The 23442-nt window shown below is 45.6% G+C and overlaps 1 protein-coding gene across 1 annotated transcript in view; it reads left to right on the top strand.

Annotated features, from left to right (window-relative positions):
* The window catches only part of LOC6523898 (activating transcription factor 3), a 33373-nt gene that overhangs the window by 3499 nt on the left and 6432 nt on the right, over positions 1-23442 (top strand). The window contains exons 2-4 of the mRNA XM_002099735.4: positions 12668-12710; positions 20432-21195; positions 21295-21384. Coding sequence (XP_002099771.3) covers positions 20947-21195; positions 21295-21384 — 339 coding nt within the window. The 5' untranslated portion in view covers positions 12668-12710; positions 20432-20946. The remainder of the gene's footprint in view (positions 1-12667; positions 12711-20431; positions 21196-21294; positions 21385-23442) is intronic.

The following is a 23442-nucleotide window of genomic DNA, read 5'->3' as shown; positions in this document are numbered from 1 at the left end:
CAGCCGATATTTGTCGACATTTGCTGAAGCCTCGCATGCATTTTGATTTGCTAACGAGTATTTATACATTTGTTTATATGTTTTTATATATATTTACTTCGTTCCAAATAAGTGTTAGTTGCACTCGGTGAGCGAGGGGAGCGGATGGGCTTGGGAGTTGGAGCTTGGCCAAAAGCCAAACCGGTTTGCCATTTGTCAACTTGTCGACAGTCCAAAATGCGAAGCCGTAAAAGCTTCACAAATAACAATTCTTTCCAAATGTTCAAATGAAACTGAAAAAGAAGCAGCAGGCGAATAAAGAGAATCGCTAGAGTTCGACTATTTCACGCACTCCACTTGTAATTAGAATCTTAGATAAGAACTTCCTACTGTTGAAAGTATCGCAACCAATTCAAGTTCCAAGTTCCACCATCTAGAACCGCTTTCGCTGGGAAAGTTGCGACCGATAGTGCCGCCAAGGCTTACCAATTTTCCCAAAAACTGTTTGCGTATAACCTTTGCCCCAACCTCTCCTTGGCCCCCTCCCCTGGAGCATTACCCCCTCACTCCCCTTTCCCCTTTCGCTATTCGCCATTCGCCATGCCTATCTGAGCATTTGTTTGTTGTTTGTATTTATTGTTTAAAATTCATCACGAATTTTATTTTCTTGTGCGTTCTTTTTCTTTTTTCGCGTACATTTGTTGTTCTTTTTTTGAACAATGTTTTTTGTTAATTTTGTTTTTCGTTTCGTGCACGTCGCTGTCGCTGCCGACGTCGCTGCTTTGGAGCTAACCTTGAAGCACATTAAATTTGTTTTTGGCTCTGCTTGGCGGCTGCTTTTCTGTTTCTTTTCGAGTGCTGTGCTAAAGTTGTTGTAGCTGCTTAATTTCCAGCCACAATAAAAGTAAAAAGTAATAAGAACAGCAGTTACTTGGAGTAAGAACAGCCGAGTAACAGAAAGAAGAAGAGAACGTATGGGGAAATGTGTGGCCAACAGCACATAATACTCCGCTGTGCAAGGAAATACATGTGCGGTCACACTAATAGTGCGTTGGTACATTTCCAGTGGATAGAACACGCAAGTTCTACTTGGAAAAGTAAATAAATAATACTCTCAATTAGCATATTTAATACGTTTGTGCGGCTACAGCATTGAAATCTATGAGTTTGACGGGGTATAATGAAAATAGTACATTGGGTTTTGGGTTTTCTCCGATAGATATTTGGCAGAAATTGCAGGAGGCAACTCAGTGCTAGCAATGTGAACACGTCTGTTTGGGGCATTTTGGTTTTTGATATTTTATATGGAGGCACCGGCCGGGCACCAGTGAAATACCATTTCATGTGGGGTCGGGTTTTGGGTCTCCCCTTCCTTGCCTTCCTCACGATTTTCGTTTTCGGTTTAATTGTCGAATTTTCGTTCCGTTTTAGATTTAATTTCGTATTTCGTATTTCTCTATTACTCGTATTTTTTAGCCTTTCGCTTCTCGCAGTTTCTCGTTCGCGTTCTGTGTCTAGCATGTTTTGTCTATATGTACATACGAGTATATAGTGTGTTGTTGCTCCAAAAATTACTTAATTGCAGCCATATGTGAGACCGTATTCGACAGTCCACCCCATCCCGTCAGATCCCCGATTTTTGGCTAAACTGGAAATGTGTCGTCGTCGTCGTTGGTTGTGTAGTCTGTATCTACGCATTTCTTGGCCGACTGTATCTGTAGCTGTAGCTTTAGCTGTATCTGTAGCTGTATCTGTAGCTGTATCTTCGTATCCGAGTGTGTGTATCTAATTCTAATTTATTTTTGCCAACAAATAATGAGGGGACCGAAAACGAACGCCAAGTTCTTTCTTTTCGTATTTTCTTATGTGCTGTAGCTTTTATTTATTTATTCATGCGCTCGCTATTATTTTATTTCATTTTATTCCATTTCACTTTGTCCGCTCACTTGTTCCTTCGCTACTCTATACTTTTTTATATGCTGATCAATAAATTACGATTCGTTGACATGCCACCCCCTTTTCGGCACCCCTCGAGCCACACGCACTCCACCACCTCCACCTCCACCTCCAGCTCGTTGTGTCACCCTCCACCCGCCATCTACAGGACCCGCTCGATACGGTGAACTGCAGTAACCCACCCAAGGGGTTCAGCATGTACCATTGCATGTATATGCCATTTTAAAAATATTCAAAACATAGCACAGCCCATATGTGAGATACAGATACAGATACATATTCACTGTTTTTGGGGCGTGCCGCTGTCATCACCATCACTCTCATTCTTTCCTCTGGTCATTTCAATTGCAGTAAGCGTCATGCTCTGCTGCGCTATATTGGCCTAAAGCGCGGACTGTGGCAGTGGCACTTTTGCTTTCGTTGCACGTATTTTGGGAACGGAGCGACAAACTCAAATTCGAATTGATCTTGAATCGCGGAGATTCCGACCATCAGTTAGTCGCTTCTCACGCTCGCCAGCGAAAAGGAACACAAATAGCTACATAGCTACATAGCTACATAATCGTGTTTTCCAGCCCTCTGAGAAGCAACGAAGAAGCGTAGAAACATAGCAAAGAGCTCATAGCGTGGGCCATTAAAGCCCAAATACCCAAACAGCAAAAAAATAAAAAACCAAAAAACCAACTGCGTCTAGAGAGAGCTTGTAAGCGTAAGCTGTGGGCGTGGCCGCAAATGCCCCAAAAGGGAGATCCCCGTAAATTCAACGGGGGAATTTACATAAATCAAGTTGATTTCGAAACCAAATCTACAGATTGTATACTGGACTAGCTCCTTATGCCATTTCAACTCCTTTACGTGACTCAACATAGCCTTTGACTCAACCAACGACGTTTTTCGAGGGAAAGCCCAATGGCATTAGCCACAACTCCATTTTAAACTTTTATTATGAACATATGTGTATTCCGAAAGATGAAAACATTTTTCAGCTGCTTAGCTTAGTTATCCCCCCACGTTCGCAAGACAAATGGCTGGCAAACTCATTAGAAGCCCGAATCCAAATCCAAATCCGAAACCAAATCGGAGCTCGTTGCTAATGACTTTCCGCTGCGATGAATCGAACTGGGAAAGGGGGGACTGGGCCAAAAGGGGGAGGGGGTTTCGCTTTGTCTGTCTGTCGGTGTTACGCTTTTTGATCCATAAAATCAGACGGCAAACGCAACACACACAACAACAACAACAAAATATATATGTATATTGCCAAAAAAGCAATGAAACGAAATGAAAAACCGTCGGATGCGCCAAGAATAGACGAGCAATTGTTATTAATAATAAACTATAATAACAGTTCGCATGTTAATTATATAACAATTAAAAGAGCAGGCAGAGGTTGAAGGTTGCTCGAATATGGGAAAACTCAAGCATTTTTCCCCTCGTTTTCGTATCATTCTAGTCGCAAAGCGCACAAAACGCAAATTATACGTAATTCGTAATTTATTTAAAACACTGAAAAATTTGACAAACTAATTGCCGCCAGCAGGGAAATGAGTGCTGGAGTGCGGCAGGCAACTGGGCTAAGATGCAACCTCAAGGTCGACTGATTGCGTTGCCAACAACATCAACATCAACATCAACATCAAAAGGCAATTTGTCACCTCAAATTGTTCAAGAGTATCTGTGTGTGCGTGTGTCTGTGTGGGAACCCTAGAACACATACATACAAGTTTACAAATGTATCTGGATGCGGCGAATCATTGCGCAATATAAAATTAAGCAGGCAAAAATGAACAGAAACAAAAGAGCGCGCAAATTAAACGAATTCCCAATGAACGGCAGAGGGAGAGTGCGGGAGGTAACCATAAAAATTTACATTTAAATTAAGCTTTAGCATAACAGGAATTTCTCCGCACTTTTATAGCCCAGATAGCAGTTGCACTCACCCGCGCAGTTGTGTCCCACTTCTCAGCCACAGCAGTTGATTACGCATACGCCGTGTTGTCTGCAGCTCGGTTCATCTGCCATGTTTATATGTTTATGTTGTCGATGGTCCCTTTCCTTGTTCTCTTCGGTTTCTTCGCATTGCTCGTGCTTCCTCCTCCTCACCTGCGGCTCGTCTCTCTTTCGACTCGTTTCGTTAACTTTGAACTTCAAAACAACAACGAGGTGTCGACAACAACGGCAGCGATCAGCCGCACTAGCAACAGCAACTTAGCAATCAACATCACCTTGTTCAAGGTCCAAACTGGAAAAAAAAAGAAAAAAAAGTGGAAAAAATATATTCAAAAATACAACAAAAAGCATCACAAATGCGCTGTGCCCCTCCAAAAATGCCGTGCTGTTAATTTGCATAGGGAAATTGAGTGCTCGGCCAAACTTCCTCAACGTGAAGTCGCTGCGAAAGAGGCAAGAGGCAAGAGGCAAGTGGCAAGCAGCATCAGGTGTGGGTTAATCGGAAATCAATCACGATCAAGCGAGAAGCTCCCAACCAGCGTGGTGTTAGCCAAGGAGGAGAAAGAGTTCAAACCGGTTGAATGGTAGTCACGGGCCGTGTCCATTGCGATCCATGCTGGATCTGGATTTCTGGATTTAGCTTCCACGGAGGACGGAGGACGAGGTATTTCTGAATTTTCAGCAAAGTATTCCGGCTATGTGAGTGGTCTTGCCGCCACGTTGGCGGCTGCACTTCCGTAGCTGGCGTATGCGAAGTCGGCCCACACACAGATACACAGATACACAGACACTTAGATACACAGATACTTAGATACATAGATAGAAGTACCAAATCATAGCTCCCCCTTCCACCTGCGCCCAAAGCACGTGGGCTGCACTCTGAGCCACTCTTTTGGAGCTGGTGTATGGAGTTCGCTTCTAATTCTTCGGCATTCGGAGGCATTGTGTGTGTTTGCTCGCTGGCTGGGCCATATGGTAGGTCAACCGCTGTCCCACGGCGCCCGAGAGCCCGAGAGCCCGAGAATGACCTTCCACCGACATTGAAACATTGGGCATTGGGCGCGTTCAGGAAATGGCATTAGCTGGGCTCCGCCACTTCCCCGCTGTACGCCATATCCTCATATCCTCCTGCTAATCATATTAATGCAGTGTGCGCGAGGGCTTGGCCCGAACCAGAAGGTTTGGCTTCTCTGACTTCTCTCTGCTTTCTCCGTGTCATTACTTTCGCTGCTGCATATCGTGTTTTATGGGTCACTTACCCCGTTGTTGTTTTTTGGGTCATGTCCATCAGACAAACTGGCAAACAGGAGGACAGACACGGGGCGGCGAGGCGGTCATGTAACGTGATATGGCCAGGAAGTCCGGCGGGAACCCATTTTAATAGCTGCCTCGCCAGAGTTGTCACCCAAGCGGTTTTCCCCATTCGGCATTCAAAATCAAAAGTGCGGAGGATCAATACTTTGAAGGATAAATGAAAAGGTGCCATTAAAGGAGCTTGATTCCCGCTTTCAGTATGCGAAATATTAAGTTATTATGGCATTCGCCTGCAGTTGGCAGCACTTTGTTAATTTGGAAATTCGCAAGACAGTAATTGGCAACACTGTTTGCCGTTTGCCTGCTTTTGGCCACGTTTCCGTTTTATTTTGTGCGATATTTTTGTTTGCTGGCTCTGTTTTTTGTGGTTGCTGCTGCTGTTTTGCGTACAATATGGACTCATTAGCACAATGCCCGAAAAAAATTAAAATGGGAACTCGAAGCGCAGAACCCGAGAACCCCAGAAACCCGCGAACCCGAGACTCCGAGACTCCGAGAGCCGGCAAACAGTCGAGTCGAGTCGAGTCCAACTCGGTCCAAGTTCCGTGCCCCGTTTAACTAATTAATTATGCCCCTGCAACGTCATGGGGGTGTAAAATATATATAATTTGCATGTGCGTTGTGTCCCTGTCTCTGTGTTTCTGTGTGACGGTATTCGTATTTCGACGGTTGTTGTTGTTTGAGTAATTGAGTTGAAAGAAATTTGCATTGTATTTAGTTACACACGCACATGGGTGGCCCCATTGTACATATAGTATGTATACTACATACATTCATACATAAGTGTGTAGAATTATGTGCGAGTACATTAGCATGGATATCCGGAGCACTTCGGAGGCTTAGCACCGAAACTTAGCAGAGACCAGCTGCTGACCCCCAGTCGGGTCACGTATATGAGATGCTAACTTCAAGGTAGCCAGTCTATCTTTGCATGACCAACAGCAGTAGCAGCGGTGTATCTCTAGCCAGGTCGATGACATGTCGCCGCTTAATTGATTCGCCACTTTGCAAATGCAAATACATACAGAGTTATGTGCACATATATTCAAATTGGTAGATCTTCAGCACCTATAGTATGAACTTTAAAATTTGCCATTTGGTGACCCCGAAACGGTGCCTTTCGGGGTTTCCTGCACAGCTGGCGCCTTCCATGCCAAGTTTATTGAGCTGTCTCCATTTGGAGCCCCATTCCCAGTGCCTCTTATGTATTCATGTACTTTCGGGTATGTAGAACAGAGACTCGCCGTTTATTTGGTGTTTTTGGTTTTTGGTTTTTGGTTTTTAGTTTTGGTTTTGGTTTTGGTTTTGGTTTTGGTTTTTTGGTTTTTGTTTCGCGTATGCGCGGCGAGATATGCAAATTAGCTCTGGCCTTGGCGTGGGCGTTAAAAGCTTTTTGTTTTGTGTGTGGATTTCTAACTTCGTTACACTTTGCTGCTCCGAGTGCTTGGGTGTGTGTGTGTGTTTGGTGTGTGGTGTGTGGGTGTGTGGTTGCTTGGGACTTGTGGGTGGGAATCGTCGATATTTCTCGTTTAAGCTCGACTAAGACAAATTCACCAGCAAGCAGCAAGTTTTTCCATTAGTCACCCAGTCTTTCCTGCTGACCCGCTGACTGACTTGCAAGTGCAACATTGCGACCCGATCCCTAATCCCATTCCAATTCCAATTCTAATTCCAACTTGAGTCCCGAATCCACGCCCAGTTCACCGGCCATTCCAACTCCAATTCCAATTCCAATACCCATTTCCATTCCCATTTCCGAGTGGCGACTTTCGAATGGCCAGTGGCCATAAGTTTTGGTGCGGAATCGTTTTCCTCCTTTTTGCATTTGCCAAATGGCAAAAGCATTCATAAATTATTCAAAGCAAATCAAATGAGCGGCATAGAAATAAAAGAAAAATAGCTATTTGGCCTCTTTGGTTCATTGGCATTTCATTTGCCATATTCTCTTTATTTATACTATATGTATATACAAATATATATGTATATATTTTATATGTATATTTTTTTCCATCCCTATCTGAAACTTCCCATTCACGCACACCGTCATTCATTAGACAAAACTAGTTTCTCTTTAGTATTTCTTCGTTTTCCCCCGTTTTTTTTTCAGTTTTTTTGTTTGTTTCCGTCGCACAGTCGGATATTTCTATTTCTACTTCTACACCTATTTATTTTAGTTTGTATTTCCGAGCTGGGCTTTGTTCAACTTTTTTCTGCTATGCTAATTAGCAATCGAAACAAACCCATTCGAACCTCCATTTAAAACAATAAGCCATTCATTTGGTATTCAAAATAAATTAAAATATCATAAAGCGAGCTCAGCGAAAAAAGCCAAAAACAACGACGACCAATCAAATATTTGTTGTCTCATAATCGTAATGATAATCATAACCATACCCGCTTAGTAAATAGTAAATAGCCAAGCAAACTCTACTCTCGTGGAAGTGGAAGGTCTTACATCACGGAGTAGGTGTAACAAATGTATTTTCGTGAGCTTCGGCCCTTATTACTTATTTATTTTCCCCAACGAACTCCTCAACTATTTCCCAGTTTCGACTAGTTTGGATTTACAACTTATTGTTTTTCCCCTCTTTTTTTGCGCTACTTTGTATGAATTTCCAGCACTTCGTTTGTCGCGTTTTTACGATTGTTTTATGGCTTTTGACTGGATGTGCTTGCGAATTCGTTTTTTTTTTTGACTCGCCGCTGCTGGGACAGTCGGTCGATTGTTCCATTTTGTTACGGATAGAAAGACAGTTAGACAGACAGATAGACAGACAGATAGATAGATAGATAGATAGATAGATAGATAGATAGATAGATAGATAGATAGATAGATAGATAGATGGGTAGATAGATCGCATCAAGATCGGATGTGCACACACAGTGACAGAGACAGAGAGCAGAGTACATGTAGTGCCGACGTATCTATTTCTGCTGCATTGTCGGCATTAATTTGCAACTGAAAAGCGGCGACATTGAAGCGACAACTGTTGTAAAATTGTAAAACTACAACAACTGCGCCGACACGACCGATCGTCAAGTGCCACGCCCATGTGGCAGCGGCACATGCCCGGCGGTCACTTCTCAATTCAATTACCGACTGCAAGTTAATCAATCAATCAATTACCGTAATAAAGCCGCCCGATTTGAGCCGCGACAACACAAAAAGGCGGCGCCCAACAAGATCCATTCGCAACCACCCACCGCTTATATATATATGTATATATAGATGAGTGTATAAGTATCTAGATATAGACACTCATGCGAATGGATCCAAATTTATGCTCAAAGTGTGCCAAGATCGCCTTGAGACTGGGCCAATGTTGTTGCCGGACATCTACATAGTTCGGCCGACACTTAATGGCTTTCCAAGTGCCACTAGTTAGCATCTAAATCTAATCTCGTTCTCGTCTGAGGTGGCAAATAAATAAGTTTTATTGAATTCCTTTTGTTTGAAGATCAAAGGCACCACAGGGCGTCGAAAATTTATCGCATTCTGTACCTTGGGTGTAGCTGTATCACCCACAACACAGATATTTAAAATACAACACAATAATTGCCTTAGATGAGTGAGAGAAAAGTGGCCCTCGACAGTTTGTTTCTTGTGTTTCGTATTTAGGTAATTGCAGGCAATTCATTTATAGATCATCTTCAAGTGCCGTCGGTAATTGGGTTAATTTACACAGATAGGCTTATCTGAAGATTTTTGTTTCCTTCCCCAGCTCTTGGAGTTCCAAGAACTTTGCTGGCAAAGTGATAAAGCCCCCTTATCACTTCTCCTTTAGATACGGCTGCAAAGGTTGAAGGACAGCGGGAAATGCATCTGCTTGCCAAATATTTGACAAATTGTTCATCGAACCGAGTCGCTTACTACATACATCACGGGTTTGCCAAGGTGATAAAAAGGGGCAGCGGTTACTGGGTACTGAGCCAAGTTGGAGCCGCAAAAGAAAACCAAAAACCGAATACTGAAAACAGCCAACTGAAAACTGAAAAAGCCTGTGGGCCAAAGCCGAGCCAAAGCAAATAAACCGGCACACGATAATTGACGTTCATTATCAATGGGCAAATACGAGTACAAGTCAATCCGAGACCCTTTAAGTGATCATCGCCGGAACACGGAACACCTCCATGAGGTGTGGAGGGGGGTTGGGGAAGGGGGGAGAATGCCTCGGAAGGGGGCAGACATGTTGACGACTTGTAGCGGAAATCCAAACTCGGCTTGGGCATGGAACTTCCCGTGTGCGGTCCAAACCTTTTGATTGCTCCTCTGCAATTATGCCAGGTACTTGTCTCGGCGCACCGCCACTAAAAACTAAAAAACTACAAAACTACAAAACTACAACTACTCATGCATGCATGTGTGTGCTGTGCTGTGCTTTTGTAATGACTTTTTAATGGTCGCCATCGCACTCTGCCACCAAATTGGCCAGGCCAAGTCGGGTAATCAGTACGGCAGTTCGGCAGTACGTCCATATCTTATCGGCCCGGCAAGGCCTTCCACTTACAACACACATCTGAGTCTGAGGAGTGGAACCGGAAGCATTAGAAGCCGACAAAACAAAGCCCATAACAGGCCGAAAGCCAGAAACAAAACCCAAAACCGAAAAACTCAGCTCTACTAAGTCGCCGAAGGTCGCCCAGTCCGAGGGCCTCTAAGCCCCGGCCACGCCCCAAATATGCTATTATGAGGGCCGACTGGCCAGGTACATAAGTCAGGCCAGATTCAACGGGCGAGATGCCCTTCCAGGGCTCGAACGCCCACTACGCAGTGTGAGTGGGTCCAAGAAGAACCAAAGCCTAGCCAGAAATAACCATGTGTGGTGAAGGACAAAGGGACTAGGCGCTAATTATAAAAAGTTAGCTTACTAAATCCCATACCGATTGTTACAACCGACTGCCCAATAACCGCCAATTAGTTGTGCTCTATTCAAGATAGATAGATAGATAGATAGATAGATAGATATACATATAGATAGATACATATATGCCTACGCATGTGAACTGCAGCTTGAGATCACAGATCACAGATCAGCTGTCTGTTCCTATGACTCTGTGACATGGTCAGCGAAAACGTCCCACTGAGTCGCCTTCCCTGCGACTTTGTATCTTTTTTGGCACTTCCCTCGTTTTGGCTGCCAGCGGATTCCGCTTGGCGCCAGTGGGAAGACCCTAGAAGGCCAAGGTGCACTTTACTACCGGCGGTGGCTAATTAAGCAATTGATTAAGCGATTAGGCGATTACTTCTGCTCTGGTTCGACCGCTGGGCGGCACTCGAGTGTGATTTATGCCCACGCAATGAACCGATGCCGAATCGATCCGATCTACTTACTTTCCATTCCCAGTGCAGTGCAGTGGGGTCAAATTCGAAATTCTAATTGACTAAGAGCGCGCACAGTGGGTCAAAACGGGCGTTTGACTGGCACTCTGCCAGCCGCGTCTCTTCTCGATTCATTCACTTTGAGTGCTGGCTACTGTTCGACTAGATTAATGAAATTAGACAATCAGCATCGGGTACTCAAGTCTCAAGTGGCAGAACGTGGAGAACGGCGAAAGGCTAAATTAAAATCACTCAATTAAATAATTTTTAATGTGTGCCGCAGCCGAAAATTAAAATTTTACTACGGCAGCAGGCGGTGTAGAGCTGTGGAGCAGCTGTCGTTCGCTGGTTAATTGCCCCGAATAGACATTAGAGCCACACAAATTGCCCCCCATTTCGAGACTCTATCTCCGGCTTGATTCTCCTCCGTCCATTAAGAGAGCCCCCCTCCGGATCGACTACATCCAGCCAAGGTCACCGCATCGCATCGCATCGCATCGGATTGGATAGCATCTCCATTTCCATTCCCATTCAATGTTCGATATTACGAGTCTGAATTGAATATTACCGCTGATGGGGCCATAAAACACATCCACATTCCCATTTTCATTTCCACATCCATTTTCCCCTCTGTATTTCTCAACCTGGTGGATCGCACCCAGATGAGAACGAGGTATCAGCCCCAGCAATTACTGGATGTTAGCAGCTTCTCTAATGGCTCAGCTCCAATCAAATCAGCTAGATCAACATCAGAATCAGCAGCTTCGATTGCAGATTGCAGTCTCTGCAAGGCAGCTTTCTTTTGATCACAAATTAAGCTGCTACGTTGAAGGGATCCTTTCAATTCGCTTTCAGCCATTACCTTTTCGGGCACAAAAGGGTTCAATTAAACTTTCAACGGCATTTCAATTCGCTGCGGAGCGCTTCTTTTCGGCAGCAGCGCAACAAAATTGCTGTTAATTACACCTAATTGGGTTTTTATTTTGATTTGGATTTTTTTTGCACATTTCAATGCGAAGTCGACGCGAAAATTCGCACAAAATAACAAAAACCAAAAACCCGAAACGGCTGTTGTTGCCAGGTAGCCAAATCCACAATCCCCGATTCCCGATCCCCGATCCCCGATGCCCAGCCCATTGTTCAGTTCGAAAACAAATTAATGACATTAAAGAGTGCAAACAGAAAATGCAATTTTCGGTGTAAATAACACAATCGATGCAAATGAAGTAGCGGTTCCGGCGGCGCTTTTTGCAAGACCAAGCCAAACACTCGCACAAACTTTCAGCACACCGAGAGAATTTCTGCTCGGCACGAAAGCCAAATAAACAAATCCCCTGCGAGCCGCGACTTAAGTCAAATTAATGGACAGTTGCTTTCAGGCTTTCAGGCTTTCAGTCTTGGGTTCGGGCTGCGTACCCATTACTTGCACAGGGTATATGGGTTTGCTCGCATCTTGAACAGGTTGAGTATTTAGCATACGTTTGTCATATCTTTGATCCAAGTGCAGTCAACACAGTCACAGGGTGTTGCTCAGTCGACGAACTCACCTCTCTCTTGGATTGCTTAGTTTTTGGGTTGGTTTGGCTTGGTTTGATTTGGCGGGGCTTATTTATATTTGTGTTTGCCTAAAAAATTGGCGCTACCTACGCGAGTTTTGTCTTTAGCATCGTTTCTTCTTTTGTTTTCGCGATGAATCACGGCATGGCCCAGTCGCATTAATGTCCACATCCACATCCATAGCCACAGCCACAGCCACATCCACATCCACATCCACATCCACATCCACATCCACATCCACATCCACATCCACATCCACATCCACATCCACATCCACATCCACATCCACATCCACATCCACATCCACATCCACGTCCACATCCAGTGCCAGTACCAGTACGCATATCCAGCGAGAGCGGGGGTCGTTTGCCTAATCAATAACCATCAATCGTCTTTACACACAGTAAACACACATAATAGATGACCGTAAGCCGCAATTATTGATGGGCCCGTCGATCCACTCTGAACCCAGAGTTTCAGTTTTAGTTTCAGTCTCAGTCTCAGTCTCAGTTTTGGTTTTAAATCCATGCCATGCACAATCTAATGCTAATCAATGCTAATAGTTCCACTGCCCTCTTCTCTATTTCTTTGCAGCTCAGCTCAGTGTGGTGCAGACGGGCGACTCTTGCATTTATTGGTAAGTGGAGTGCAGTCCATTGCGAATGGCATCTAGCTTTGTATTTGTGGTAAAAAGAAGCGCCAGCTTCCTGTTGCTGTTGGTGGGAGCCAGAGTCAAAGAAACCGAAAATATTACGCATACGCACCGGCGTCACGCACAAGTCAAGCGAAATCAATCAAAGACAACAAATTTCCAGCACGCAATCAATTGCTGGCTGCGAAGTAAGGGAGCTGACTGGGAATTATGTGCGTCACTAGGTGCGGACTCATAAAAAGGGGAAGCAGGGCAAATAATACCAATGCCACACACTCGCAGTGTGGCAGTGTGTAGGGTGCATCTTCGGGGGTTCAGTTCGGCGTCCTCGAGACAATTGGGCGCCAGTCGAGTTGAGTCGTTCTCGCTGTGCCTTGGACTTGTGGGGGCGACTTGTTCCACTTGTTCCACTTGTTCCTCCTCCGCCACCCCGTGCGAATCAATCAAGAAGGAGAGGAAATGCCGAGGAAAGCAGGAATCTGCCACATTTTCTGGCAGTAACGCGCAATTTAACCTGTCTGTCTGTGTTTCGCATTTCTGCTCACTCAATTATCATAATAGCCATTCCACGCAAGAAGGTGGGGGCGGAGGAGGGCGGAGGAGGGCGGAGGTCGGAATGATTATGTCGGCGCCAGAATTTCCGCCTTTTTTAACGACCCCTTGTCTTGGTCCTGCTTTCCAAGTCCTTGGTCCTCGCTCCTGTTAAAAAAACACACCCAACAGAGAGAACTCGGACATGTGTCCATGTGGCGGCTTTGTGGCCGCCTGACACGCACAATTAAGCCAGTGTTGGCGTCCAAGGATACTTTCGTTCGCTATTGCTTTTGATATTTCTGTTGCTATTGCTATGCTCTCGAAATCAAATCGAATAAAATCACGATTTACAACGCTTGCGCACGCATCCCGCCCCACAAATTTCCTAGGCGCCCTTTGCGGGGGAGCCAAAAAAAAAGACAGGAAAACAAATGGAATTCTACTTTCCCAGCGTCCCGAACTGTTTGCGTTGCGCCCTAATGCACTTGACCTTCGAAACTTGAATCGAAATCCAAAGAGCATTTTTTACCCCGTGCAACTCAGGCGAGACAACATTTGGTTGGCATTTTCTATTCAGTCTCATTTACTGATAACACCAAGTATTTTTTATGGATATGTTTTTACTCTAACCTTTTACTTATATGGCATCCACCGAGAAAATGTCACTTTGGGCCACATTCAGCACTGTCTGCTCAACAACAACTGGGTCTTCGATTTGCCTGTCATGAAAGGCAAAGTTTTCCGAGTCCAACTCGGAAGTATCAATGTCTTGCTGGGTTGCCTCAATTGCTTCCTTTCGCCAGGCGAAGATCCCGACGACGCCCTCGAAGGACAAAGGACACGCAGTGTCCTCGCCATTGTTGCCAGGCATTGTAAAGTTTGAGTGTAAATTCCATTAGGATTATATTACAGCACTCCGACTACACACATGCGCACATGCGAAGGAGGGCGAAACCACAAAAGTTTCGCCTGGCCCATAAACTAGGAGAATTCGCTGTATTATCCTTGAAGCGGGCGCAGGGGTGGAGGGGCGGTAGGGGGGTAGATTTCCAATGGATTAGGGCCAAGCGCTGGCGAAGCCCCACAAGGCGTTTGCTGCTCCACTCACTCACTCACTCACACGCGTGCTGAGCAAGTGGCAGGATATGTGTCAAGGACATGCCACATTTCAGAGTGCGTGCGTGTGTGTGTGTGTGTGTGTGCATGTGTGGGGAAGCCCCCAGCTGCTCCTGTGGGCGTGGCCCCTGGGGCTGGGCTGAAAAATACATTTGGGACACATTTGTGGCCCGCTAATTGGTGTCGCTCTTCCCTGCGCTTATCACCTGTCTTTCCGATTCCAATTTCAGTTCCGATTCCCTTTTTACTGCCGCTTCTTTCCTTCTAGGCACGCCCACGTTGAAGTTCTTTCGGGGATTTCGACACCCAACTACCCACAAAGTTTAATTTAATTAGACCCTGCACAGACTGTCCTTCTGGAGGAGGAGGAGTCCTCTTTTCGCGCACAAACAACAACGGGCAGCCAAACCGAAAACGCTGTGTATTTATGCGCGATTCGGGGATTTCCTCGAACTCTAAACAGCTGCCAGCTGTGCAGGAATTGACCACGAACTGCCCCTTGCCCCTTGCCCCTTTGCCCATTGCCACTGCCCTCGACTGACGCCTCTGCATTTTCAGTTACAGCGTCGCCAGTCGGAAATTTCCATTAGATTCGCTCCGTAGCTGTGTATCTGAGTCTCCATTTCGGCCGTTCTCGATTGCCGTTCGCAATAAATAAACACAATAAAGACTTTTAATGCGAATTCCTTCATAAAAACCACTAAGATGACGATGAACATGAACGCGATGATTGTGATTATGATGATGATCATAATGATGACCAGTGTTGGCCTCCGTCGTCTCCATTTCATAGATATATTGCATTTGCTTTTGCACAGACAGCTGTCGCATGGCCAGGAGCATTAGTATCTAGCAGATACAAATGTATAATAGATAGATACATCCCTCTGGTTTTTTTTTCAATGACCGACCCAGAACGAGGTGCGAAAAGTGCTCTAAATCGCTTTGGAGCTTTAGAGACGAAAAGCCGCCGAAAAACAAACCAAACCAACCACACGGCAAACAAAGTTTGATAAAATTCCACACACAAAGAGGGGCCAAGAGTGGCCATAAATAACAATAAATAAAAAGCAAAAGAACACGCAAACGGCGAGCAGCGGCGATAATGTCACCTTAATCAACATAAATCGCGTCGTTGTCACAAAGTGAATTAGCTCTGGAAATTAATTAGATTCTGCCAAATCGAACCAAATTGACTACACTGGGACAGGAGTACCGGAGTACTGGAGTACAGGGTATCCAGGGGGCAGAGAGACGAGAGGCAGCAGCAAGTCAACGGGCAGATAAGATTTGCCCGTGCCTTCCACCGATAAGACATCTTTTGACACGCAGCGCAGCTCTGATAAGCCTGATAAAACAGCAACCTTATGAAAGCTCAGATTGCGAACGTCCTTGCACGCACACCACTGCACTGCAATGCCTTCGCTTATCTGGAGGGCAGTGACTAACGATACTCCTCGGATACTGATAAGCGCTTCGGATACTTGCATATCTCCGAGCTGGATGTAACAGATATACTTAACATTTTCGATTGAGCAAACCGAGCAGTGAACTACAGTTTTTCACTGGAGAAGTGTAGAAGTGTGGCAGCTACAGTTCCAACCCCAAGAGTTGGCCCAAAACATTTTCGCTTGCCAAGCCGCTTTCCTCCCCAAAATCCTGCTGTACTAACCAATTCATTTCCATAATTTTCCATTTTCGAGGCGTTTTATTCACTTCTCCGCCGACAGTTTGAGTTTTATGGCCTGCGATACGCTTGATGGCCATGGCTTCTTGTATCTTAGAGAGATACGTTCCAGCTCTTAGCTATTCAGCCAAACTATAACTCCGATACGTGGCATAGTTAGACGTTCCTTTTAAACTTTCAGCGAGTGTTTGTTAAAGGGTACTTGGCATTCCCATGCCCTCCTATCTGCAGAACAGTTTTCCCATTTGTGTTATTTTGTGGATTCTGTGAACGCCCGGAACGTGCGCGGAAATGTTTATAGCCGAAATGCTTGCGCAACGCGTTCCCCATCGCCACCAACCACCCCTGCACCCCCCTAGACGCACCCCCCACCCCGCACCCCCGCTGTCAGGACATTTTTGGCACGACAGCGGGACCCACTTGGAATGTGCGAAACTTCTTGCCAGCCAGTTGGCTTTTTCTCTTCCTCACAGTGTGCGCTTAATTTTTATAACAGCTTTATGTCATCTCCCCCCAGATCCCCCCCTCCCGCAACTCCGCCCGCGCGCCCGTTGCGCTGTTAAGTGAATAATAAATTAATTGAATCGCCACGCGGCCCATTTTCAGCAAGGAGGAAGGGCGGTTCCAATCTATGGTCCATTCGTAAAGTTTTATGTTAATAGCCAAGCAAGGGTTTATGGTTACTCCCCCTGACATTAGAACCCCCCCACCACCTGCAATTAGCAAACTAATCAAATTGCAGATATATACACTATCTAAATGCCTAATTACAGTGTAAATTTGTGGCCCCGCGGCGGAGATTTGCTGCCCCTCTTGGCTGTTCTGACTGCAGTGACACTTAATTGGAAAACAGCTGACAAAAGAGCGCCGCACGGAGCCGAATCGCTTTTCGTATCTATCAGATACGAGCGGGCACTCGCTGTGTGTTGGCTTTGGTCTTTCCCTGTTTGGCTTTGGCAACGCTTTTAATTAAGCCCGGCCAAGACAGCAGGGAAGCAAACAAAATGAAAGTTTGTTGTTTTCTTTTATGGCGCACAAACACCCCCTCACACCACACACCACACACCACACAGCACAGAGCACACAGCACAGCACAATATCCAACTACTTTCAGCTGAAATCCATTTCGGAATATGAATAGCGCAATCGTAGAAAATATGGCACAAGAACTGCAAGGGGATGAGAAACAAGGAAGGAGCGGAGGGTGGCCAAGTTAGCCAGTTGGTTCTACAATGAAGTGGAGGGCAAGCATCCACAGGATTCAAAGGGCATTTTAAGCAGGCATTTAGATAGATAGAATGTAGATTTACGATGGAATTTAGATGGTGTACATTCTGATTTACGTTAGTTTCGCTAATAGCAATCCAATCAGTTCGATTACTTGATAATCAAGCCAACAGGGAGGTCAAATATGTGTATATTGGCAGCATATTTGCGTACTCCCTGCTCTTCCCCACTGCGAATGCATGTTTGCGAAAATGTACGCCCCAATGCACTGGGTCCACGTCCACTTCTCTTGGCCATTTTCGCCTTTTCCCCACTCGGTGGCTCGTGTGAAATGTGGAGTGCGAGCCAGGCACGTAGCCAAACGAACCGAACCCAAACGCAAACGCAAACCAAAGCAAACCGAACCGAACCTAACCGATAATTGTTGGTGGCGGCAGATGTGCGGACAAAATGTATATACTTTTCATGTATTATAACTCAAATGCTCAGTGCTCAGTGCTCAATGCTCAATGCTCAATGCTCAATGCACTTATGCGGCGTTTTCACATCGCACGCCCCAGTGATAAATGCAGGTCCGTGCTCAACCTCCAACCTCCTCAATCTCCTCAAACTCGATCATTACGAGTATGTATCGCAATTATGAGGCGTTATTAATATAACGCTTGTTCAATTGTGCAATTCCGCCGGCTGACAATCCATTCATTTGCATTCGAGCGCCCTGCTAATCGTATGCAAATGGAATCCCAATCCAAGTATCTGAGTCACCAGTCACCGCAGTCAGTCACAGTTTTGGGATATTTCGGATGGCTAGGTACGTGACCGAAGTGTACACGCCGATAAATTTGGAAGTTTCTCAATAGTAAATAAATTGAACTAACGTTATTGTAATGCCGCAATTAACATTGAACGCCTTTAAATATGAGCGGGAATGCTGCATAGTTAGATAACTTGATTAGTAACGCCCTCAGGAAACGACCGTTGAGTTAGAGGGCCATAAAAACAATCAACTTTAGTATTTGCTAGAATATTTCGGTTTTATATAGTCGCCAGTTAAATTCAATGGCACTTGCTGATTAGTCGCAAGATGGACACCCCATCCACTCGATTCTCCATTCTCGATTCGATCTCCACACGATATCTCCATCTCCATATATCTTCATCACTCGTTACGAAAACTTGTGCTCTCCGGTTGCTGGCCATTTAGACATTTGGCCACTTGGCTCTCCAATCTGGTAGCCATCGATCGGTTTGGCGCGACTGGCAGCAAAAACTCGCACACTTGAGCCCAATTCACATGCCAGCCACAAATCAGCCGCAAATCACTTTATTTCCAAGTGCCGGCGAATCGACCGACTGAGGAATGTCAATGTGGAAAGTGCAGCTAAAAGGTTTTCCAGAGCAGTCCTGCGTATTTTAAGCATCGATCTCTGGCCACGCGGCGTATGCGCAATCTGAAGTCAAACTTCTTATGCCTAGATTATCATATTCAAGATGATGAGTGGTGATCCTTGGGCAGAAAATCACAACTTGCGCGCTCGCAAGAGTAGAAGTTCTCAGTTGCCGTGACCCCAAAAGCTGTCGGGGAGGCCACGCATGCGCAGCTTTGCTATCGATGCCGCTGATTTAGAAGCTGACGTCCGCCACATTTGGTCAAAATTGGTCAAAGCACTGCCAACAAAGCCGGACCCCAACCCCAACCCCAACCCCAACCCCAAGTGGAAGCCAAGTCAAGAGTCGGGCCAAATGGCGATTTCTGTGCGACTTTTGCAATTTGTTCGACACGAATGTCAAAAGTGATTTTCGTTGCAGTGGAATACGGGGAACAGAGCCACATCAAAGGCAGTAAGGTATTAAAAGCTCTCACAAACAACGAAGCACCGAAACACCCAACAAACAACAAAAGTAAAGAAACATGCGAAAGTCATAAATCATAATTCTTTATTCTGCCTACGTTCTGTTGTTCGCTGCTGACTGAATTTCGGTTCGAACCTGACAGTGTGTGTGTGTGTGTGTGTGTGATGGGGGTCTAAAATGTATATAGCACGTCACAGACACACAGACATACAGACATTACCACAAGTGCACACACTTCTGGCCATATGATAAATGGCCGAGAGACAGCAGCAGAAGCAGCAGAAAGCCAAAATCGCGCACAAACCAAATTTTGAGCGAATTTTGCCCTCCCATGTCAAATAGTTCAACTTGTAACTTCGGAGTAAAGAAGGGATAACCTATCGGTTTGCTCCAAAAGTAAAGATAGCTATTCTATCCATAAACTAGATTGCTGCAGGGATTCTCCTTATGTGTAGGAATATCTCTACCTCTCAACTGCAGCTCCATAACTCTATAATCCACCTTCGCCATCCGCCATCGGTTTCGGTAATGAGTTGATTCCGTTTTGATTCAGCTCGCGGCTTAGATTGCAGCACGCCCACTACTTTTATCGCCCCCATTTGGGGTACACTCGGGAGTCAAGCGAATTCATGGATGATTGCCTTCAATTGCATTTCAATTCCGTTTCAATTGCCGCCGAGGAATTTCGCTGCAATTTCTCCTTCTGCTCACCTTCACCTCGCACAACCCGATCGGAATGTGTGTGTCGCCCCTCGAATCCCCCTCCCCTTCCCTCCCCCCTGTAAATTCTAATTGTCCATGCATGTGTATGTTTGTATGTATGTATAGATACAGATGTAGACGTATTGACACCCTGGCACCCGATCTGTATTGGCTATTTGGCCGGTGGACCTGGTCCCAATTAGCCGATTAATGGCTTAATTGAGGCTTGTTGAATACATATGTGCGAGGGGTGGAGGGGTGGAGGGGGGTGTTTGGCTCTCGGGTGCGTGATCAATCACGATCAATCGTGATTTGTAAGCTCGATCGCGTGTCACGCGCTTCGCCGGTTCGCCGGTTCGCCAATTCGTTGATTTGCCGCGACTTACAAAAATCAATTTAGCCGAGTTTATTTTATAATTTAATTGCTTTTGTTTACGTTGACATGCTGCACTCACGTTCGTGGGTCTCTCTGTGTATATCTACATATATACATGTACATACATGCATATATCCATCTCCACATATCTGCCGCTCCTCTCGCACTCACTCACTCTCTCTTTCCGTTTTGTCTCTGTGCATTTTGCAGATTCGACGCCGCTGTGAAGGGAGGAGCCGCCGGCTGTTCGACGTTCGAAGTTCGACGTTCGACGCATTCGCTCGGCCTTAGCGCTCTGAGCAACAACAAAAGTCGGGGATCTGAGCCGATGGAACCGATGGATCCACCTTGCTCCTCTGCCGCCCGCCCCCCAAGAACCCCCATTGAACCGAAGGATAGACTCTAGAGAGCCAGAACTCTGCGAGTTAGTGACATGTGATAAGCGAAAAAGTGAAAAGTGTGTGCCTCTATAAACCCTTCTATATATATACAACTACAACTACAACTACAAATACAAATACACATATACACGGGAGATATAGAAGAACAACCTTCTTTCGAACAGTCCAACAAGAAACAAATGCAACGCGTAGGCCTTTAACTGTGATCTAACAATACATAGCAAACGAGAAGGAGGAAACCCAGTTTGTTACGCTTAATTTTAGTTCGGTTTAGTTTTTCTTTGTTTTGTTTTATTTACCGTGCGCGCGAAACGTCAACCAAACATGTTCAATTCCAACATACCGGCCTCCTCGCTGCTGAGCATCGACAGCGGCGGCCTCCTGATGGGCGGCCATACGCCCAAGACGCCGGAGATCCTCAACTCGCTAATTGCCATGACCAATCCGCTGGAGAGCTTCAGCTACAGTTCGGCAGCGGCGGCGGCGGTGGCGGCATCCTCATCTGCGTCCTGCAGTGCCGCCTCCACGCCGGTGGTCACCGTGCGCCATTTCAATGGTCATCCCAATGGGCAGGTGAGTGTTCCACCATATCCACCACATCCACCATATCCAAAGTGTGCATGCATTACATGGCGTATACTTAATGTGCGTATACTTTATGTGTATTTGCAGTCGCACTCGCAGGACAGCAGTCATTCCAGTTGCTCCGGATCACCGCTCGACTCCCCAGCGGGCACGGCCACCACGCCCAGCGTGCAACAGGTAATTGGATCAGTCTTGTAGAATTTAAATTAGTACCAACTGTACGAGTATCCTAATGAGATGTAGCTAAGGGCATTGCCAAGTCCGCTCATCTACCGAAATCCACATAGCACGCAAAATGCCTTGCACTCTGAACGTTTTCAGAGATTCTAATTTATGGGGAATTAGTTGAAAAAAAAAATTAAAAAGACGTTGCGATGCCTCTTTCTTTCACCCGGTTGTTGCAGCAATTAAAACCCGCGCTGGCACAACGCCTATAAATTCGTTTCAAGTAATAATCATAAATCACATTTGCACACACACGGTTAGTGGTTAGCGGATGGCAGAGGGAGGGGGCTGGGGCTTATATAGTCTATAGACACCTGCCAATTATTGCTAGAAGCGGGAGCGGAAGGGGAGCGGACTAGGGATGCGTTCGTTGCACAACGCAGAGATCGCTTCGGATCGAATTGAAACGAAGCGGCGGCCTTTAGCTCACATGTGGAATTAATCGCTGAAGTTGACACCACCGCAACTACGTGCCTCATTAAGGCCAATGTCAGGCAGCCAGCCAGCCACTCAGCCAGTCAAGAGTAATTCTCCCCACTCGCACTGAGACTCAGATTCAGATTCAGCTTCAGAGGCAGATTCAGATGCAGATACTCGAACTCAGCGCCGCAAAAGTGAAATCAATTCTCGCTGCGTGTTGCAATTGACGCCCACTCACCGCCGAAGCTCACGTCGTTGTCATACGGACGGACAAACTTACGGACAAATGGACAAACGGACAGACAGACAGAGAGACAGACAGACCAATGACCAGTGGAGAGTTTAAAGTGCGTGGGTCGAGTTTGCACGGCAGTGTGTGCTGCGTGGGCAAAACAGTCATCGAATAAATGAATGAATGAAACGGCCAAATTGATGCGGCCAGATTAAAGCCAGATTGATACTACAAGTGCTTGTGCATGATTCCGGTGAATTACGACGAAATGGAGGAAAATAAGTGAAAAGCAAGCGCGAGTCTGAGCTGGAAAACACAACTCACGTAAGGGGAGAAACTTCAGAGTAGTGGTTTACCATTTTGCTAGAAATTGGGTTTTATAGCACTTAATTTCTGTCTGTTTTTCAACGTTTTGGTGACTAACAGCGAACTTTGTTTGATGGCAATTCAAATTTAGCAGGGTTTTCGACCCCTAGTTGAACCCCGAAGAATCGGACCCGGGGAGGCATTCAAAGGTTTCCTGTCCTCTGTGTGTTTTTGTTTTTCTGCGCAGCCCAAATATTTGCACAAATGTTGCCGAAAAAGAGGACAGAGCAAGTGAGGGGGAAATGTGAAATGCGAAATGGGGATAAATAATAAGAACGGCAAACAGAACGAGCGAGAAATGTGCAAAAGTGCAAACAAGCCAAACAAAATGCAAATTTGCCAGTCCGAAAAATTGGATCTTTAGTACGTTTTCGGGTGAATTTTGCGACTAAAGTTGCAGCGATGCGAAGTGCAAAGAAAGGCTCGGCCGTTCCGTTGGCTCCTTCAGATTCAGATACAGATACAGATTCAGATTCAGAATGAAAAATCCTGAGAGAACTCTACAGATGCGTAGATACAACATATATATAGGTATTTCTTTGACTGAAGCCTGTGCAACCTGTGCCGCCCACTCCCGATCCCACATCCATATACATACATCTCCATCCAGATTCAGATTTCCCCGGCGCAATTGCACAATTTTCCAACAGACTTCGTCTGACTTATTGAGTCGACGCTGACCATATGGTCATATGGTCATATGGTCATGTACTGGCTCCGATTTGCCAGCGTCTTGGATTTTTGTGCCGGAGTAGGGGGCTTGGCGCATGCGATTATTATGATTTTGTTTTGGATTTCGATTTTGATTTCGATTTCGGCATTCCTTACTTGTCGCTTTTTAAACACAAAATTTATTTATCTGATTTCTGGGTCAATAAATATAGCGCAGCGTGCCTAAAATTCAAATGGAACCCGATGCCGAAATGCCGAGAAATTAACAGAAGCGCAAAGGCAACATTGAAAAGAAGGGCGCGTTCGTTCAATCAGTGGCA

The sequence above is a fragment of the Drosophila yakuba genome, chromosome X (genome assembly GCF_016746365.2).
Source record: "Drosophila yakuba strain Tai18E2 chromosome X, Prin_Dyak_Tai18E2_2.1, whole genome shotgun sequence".
NCBI classification, from domain to species: domain Eukaryota; kingdom Metazoa; phylum Arthropoda; class Insecta; order Diptera; family Drosophilidae; genus Drosophila; species Drosophila yakuba.
Note: the sequence above shows the minus strand (reverse complement) of the source record. Positions and strands in the feature narration are given on the sequence as shown.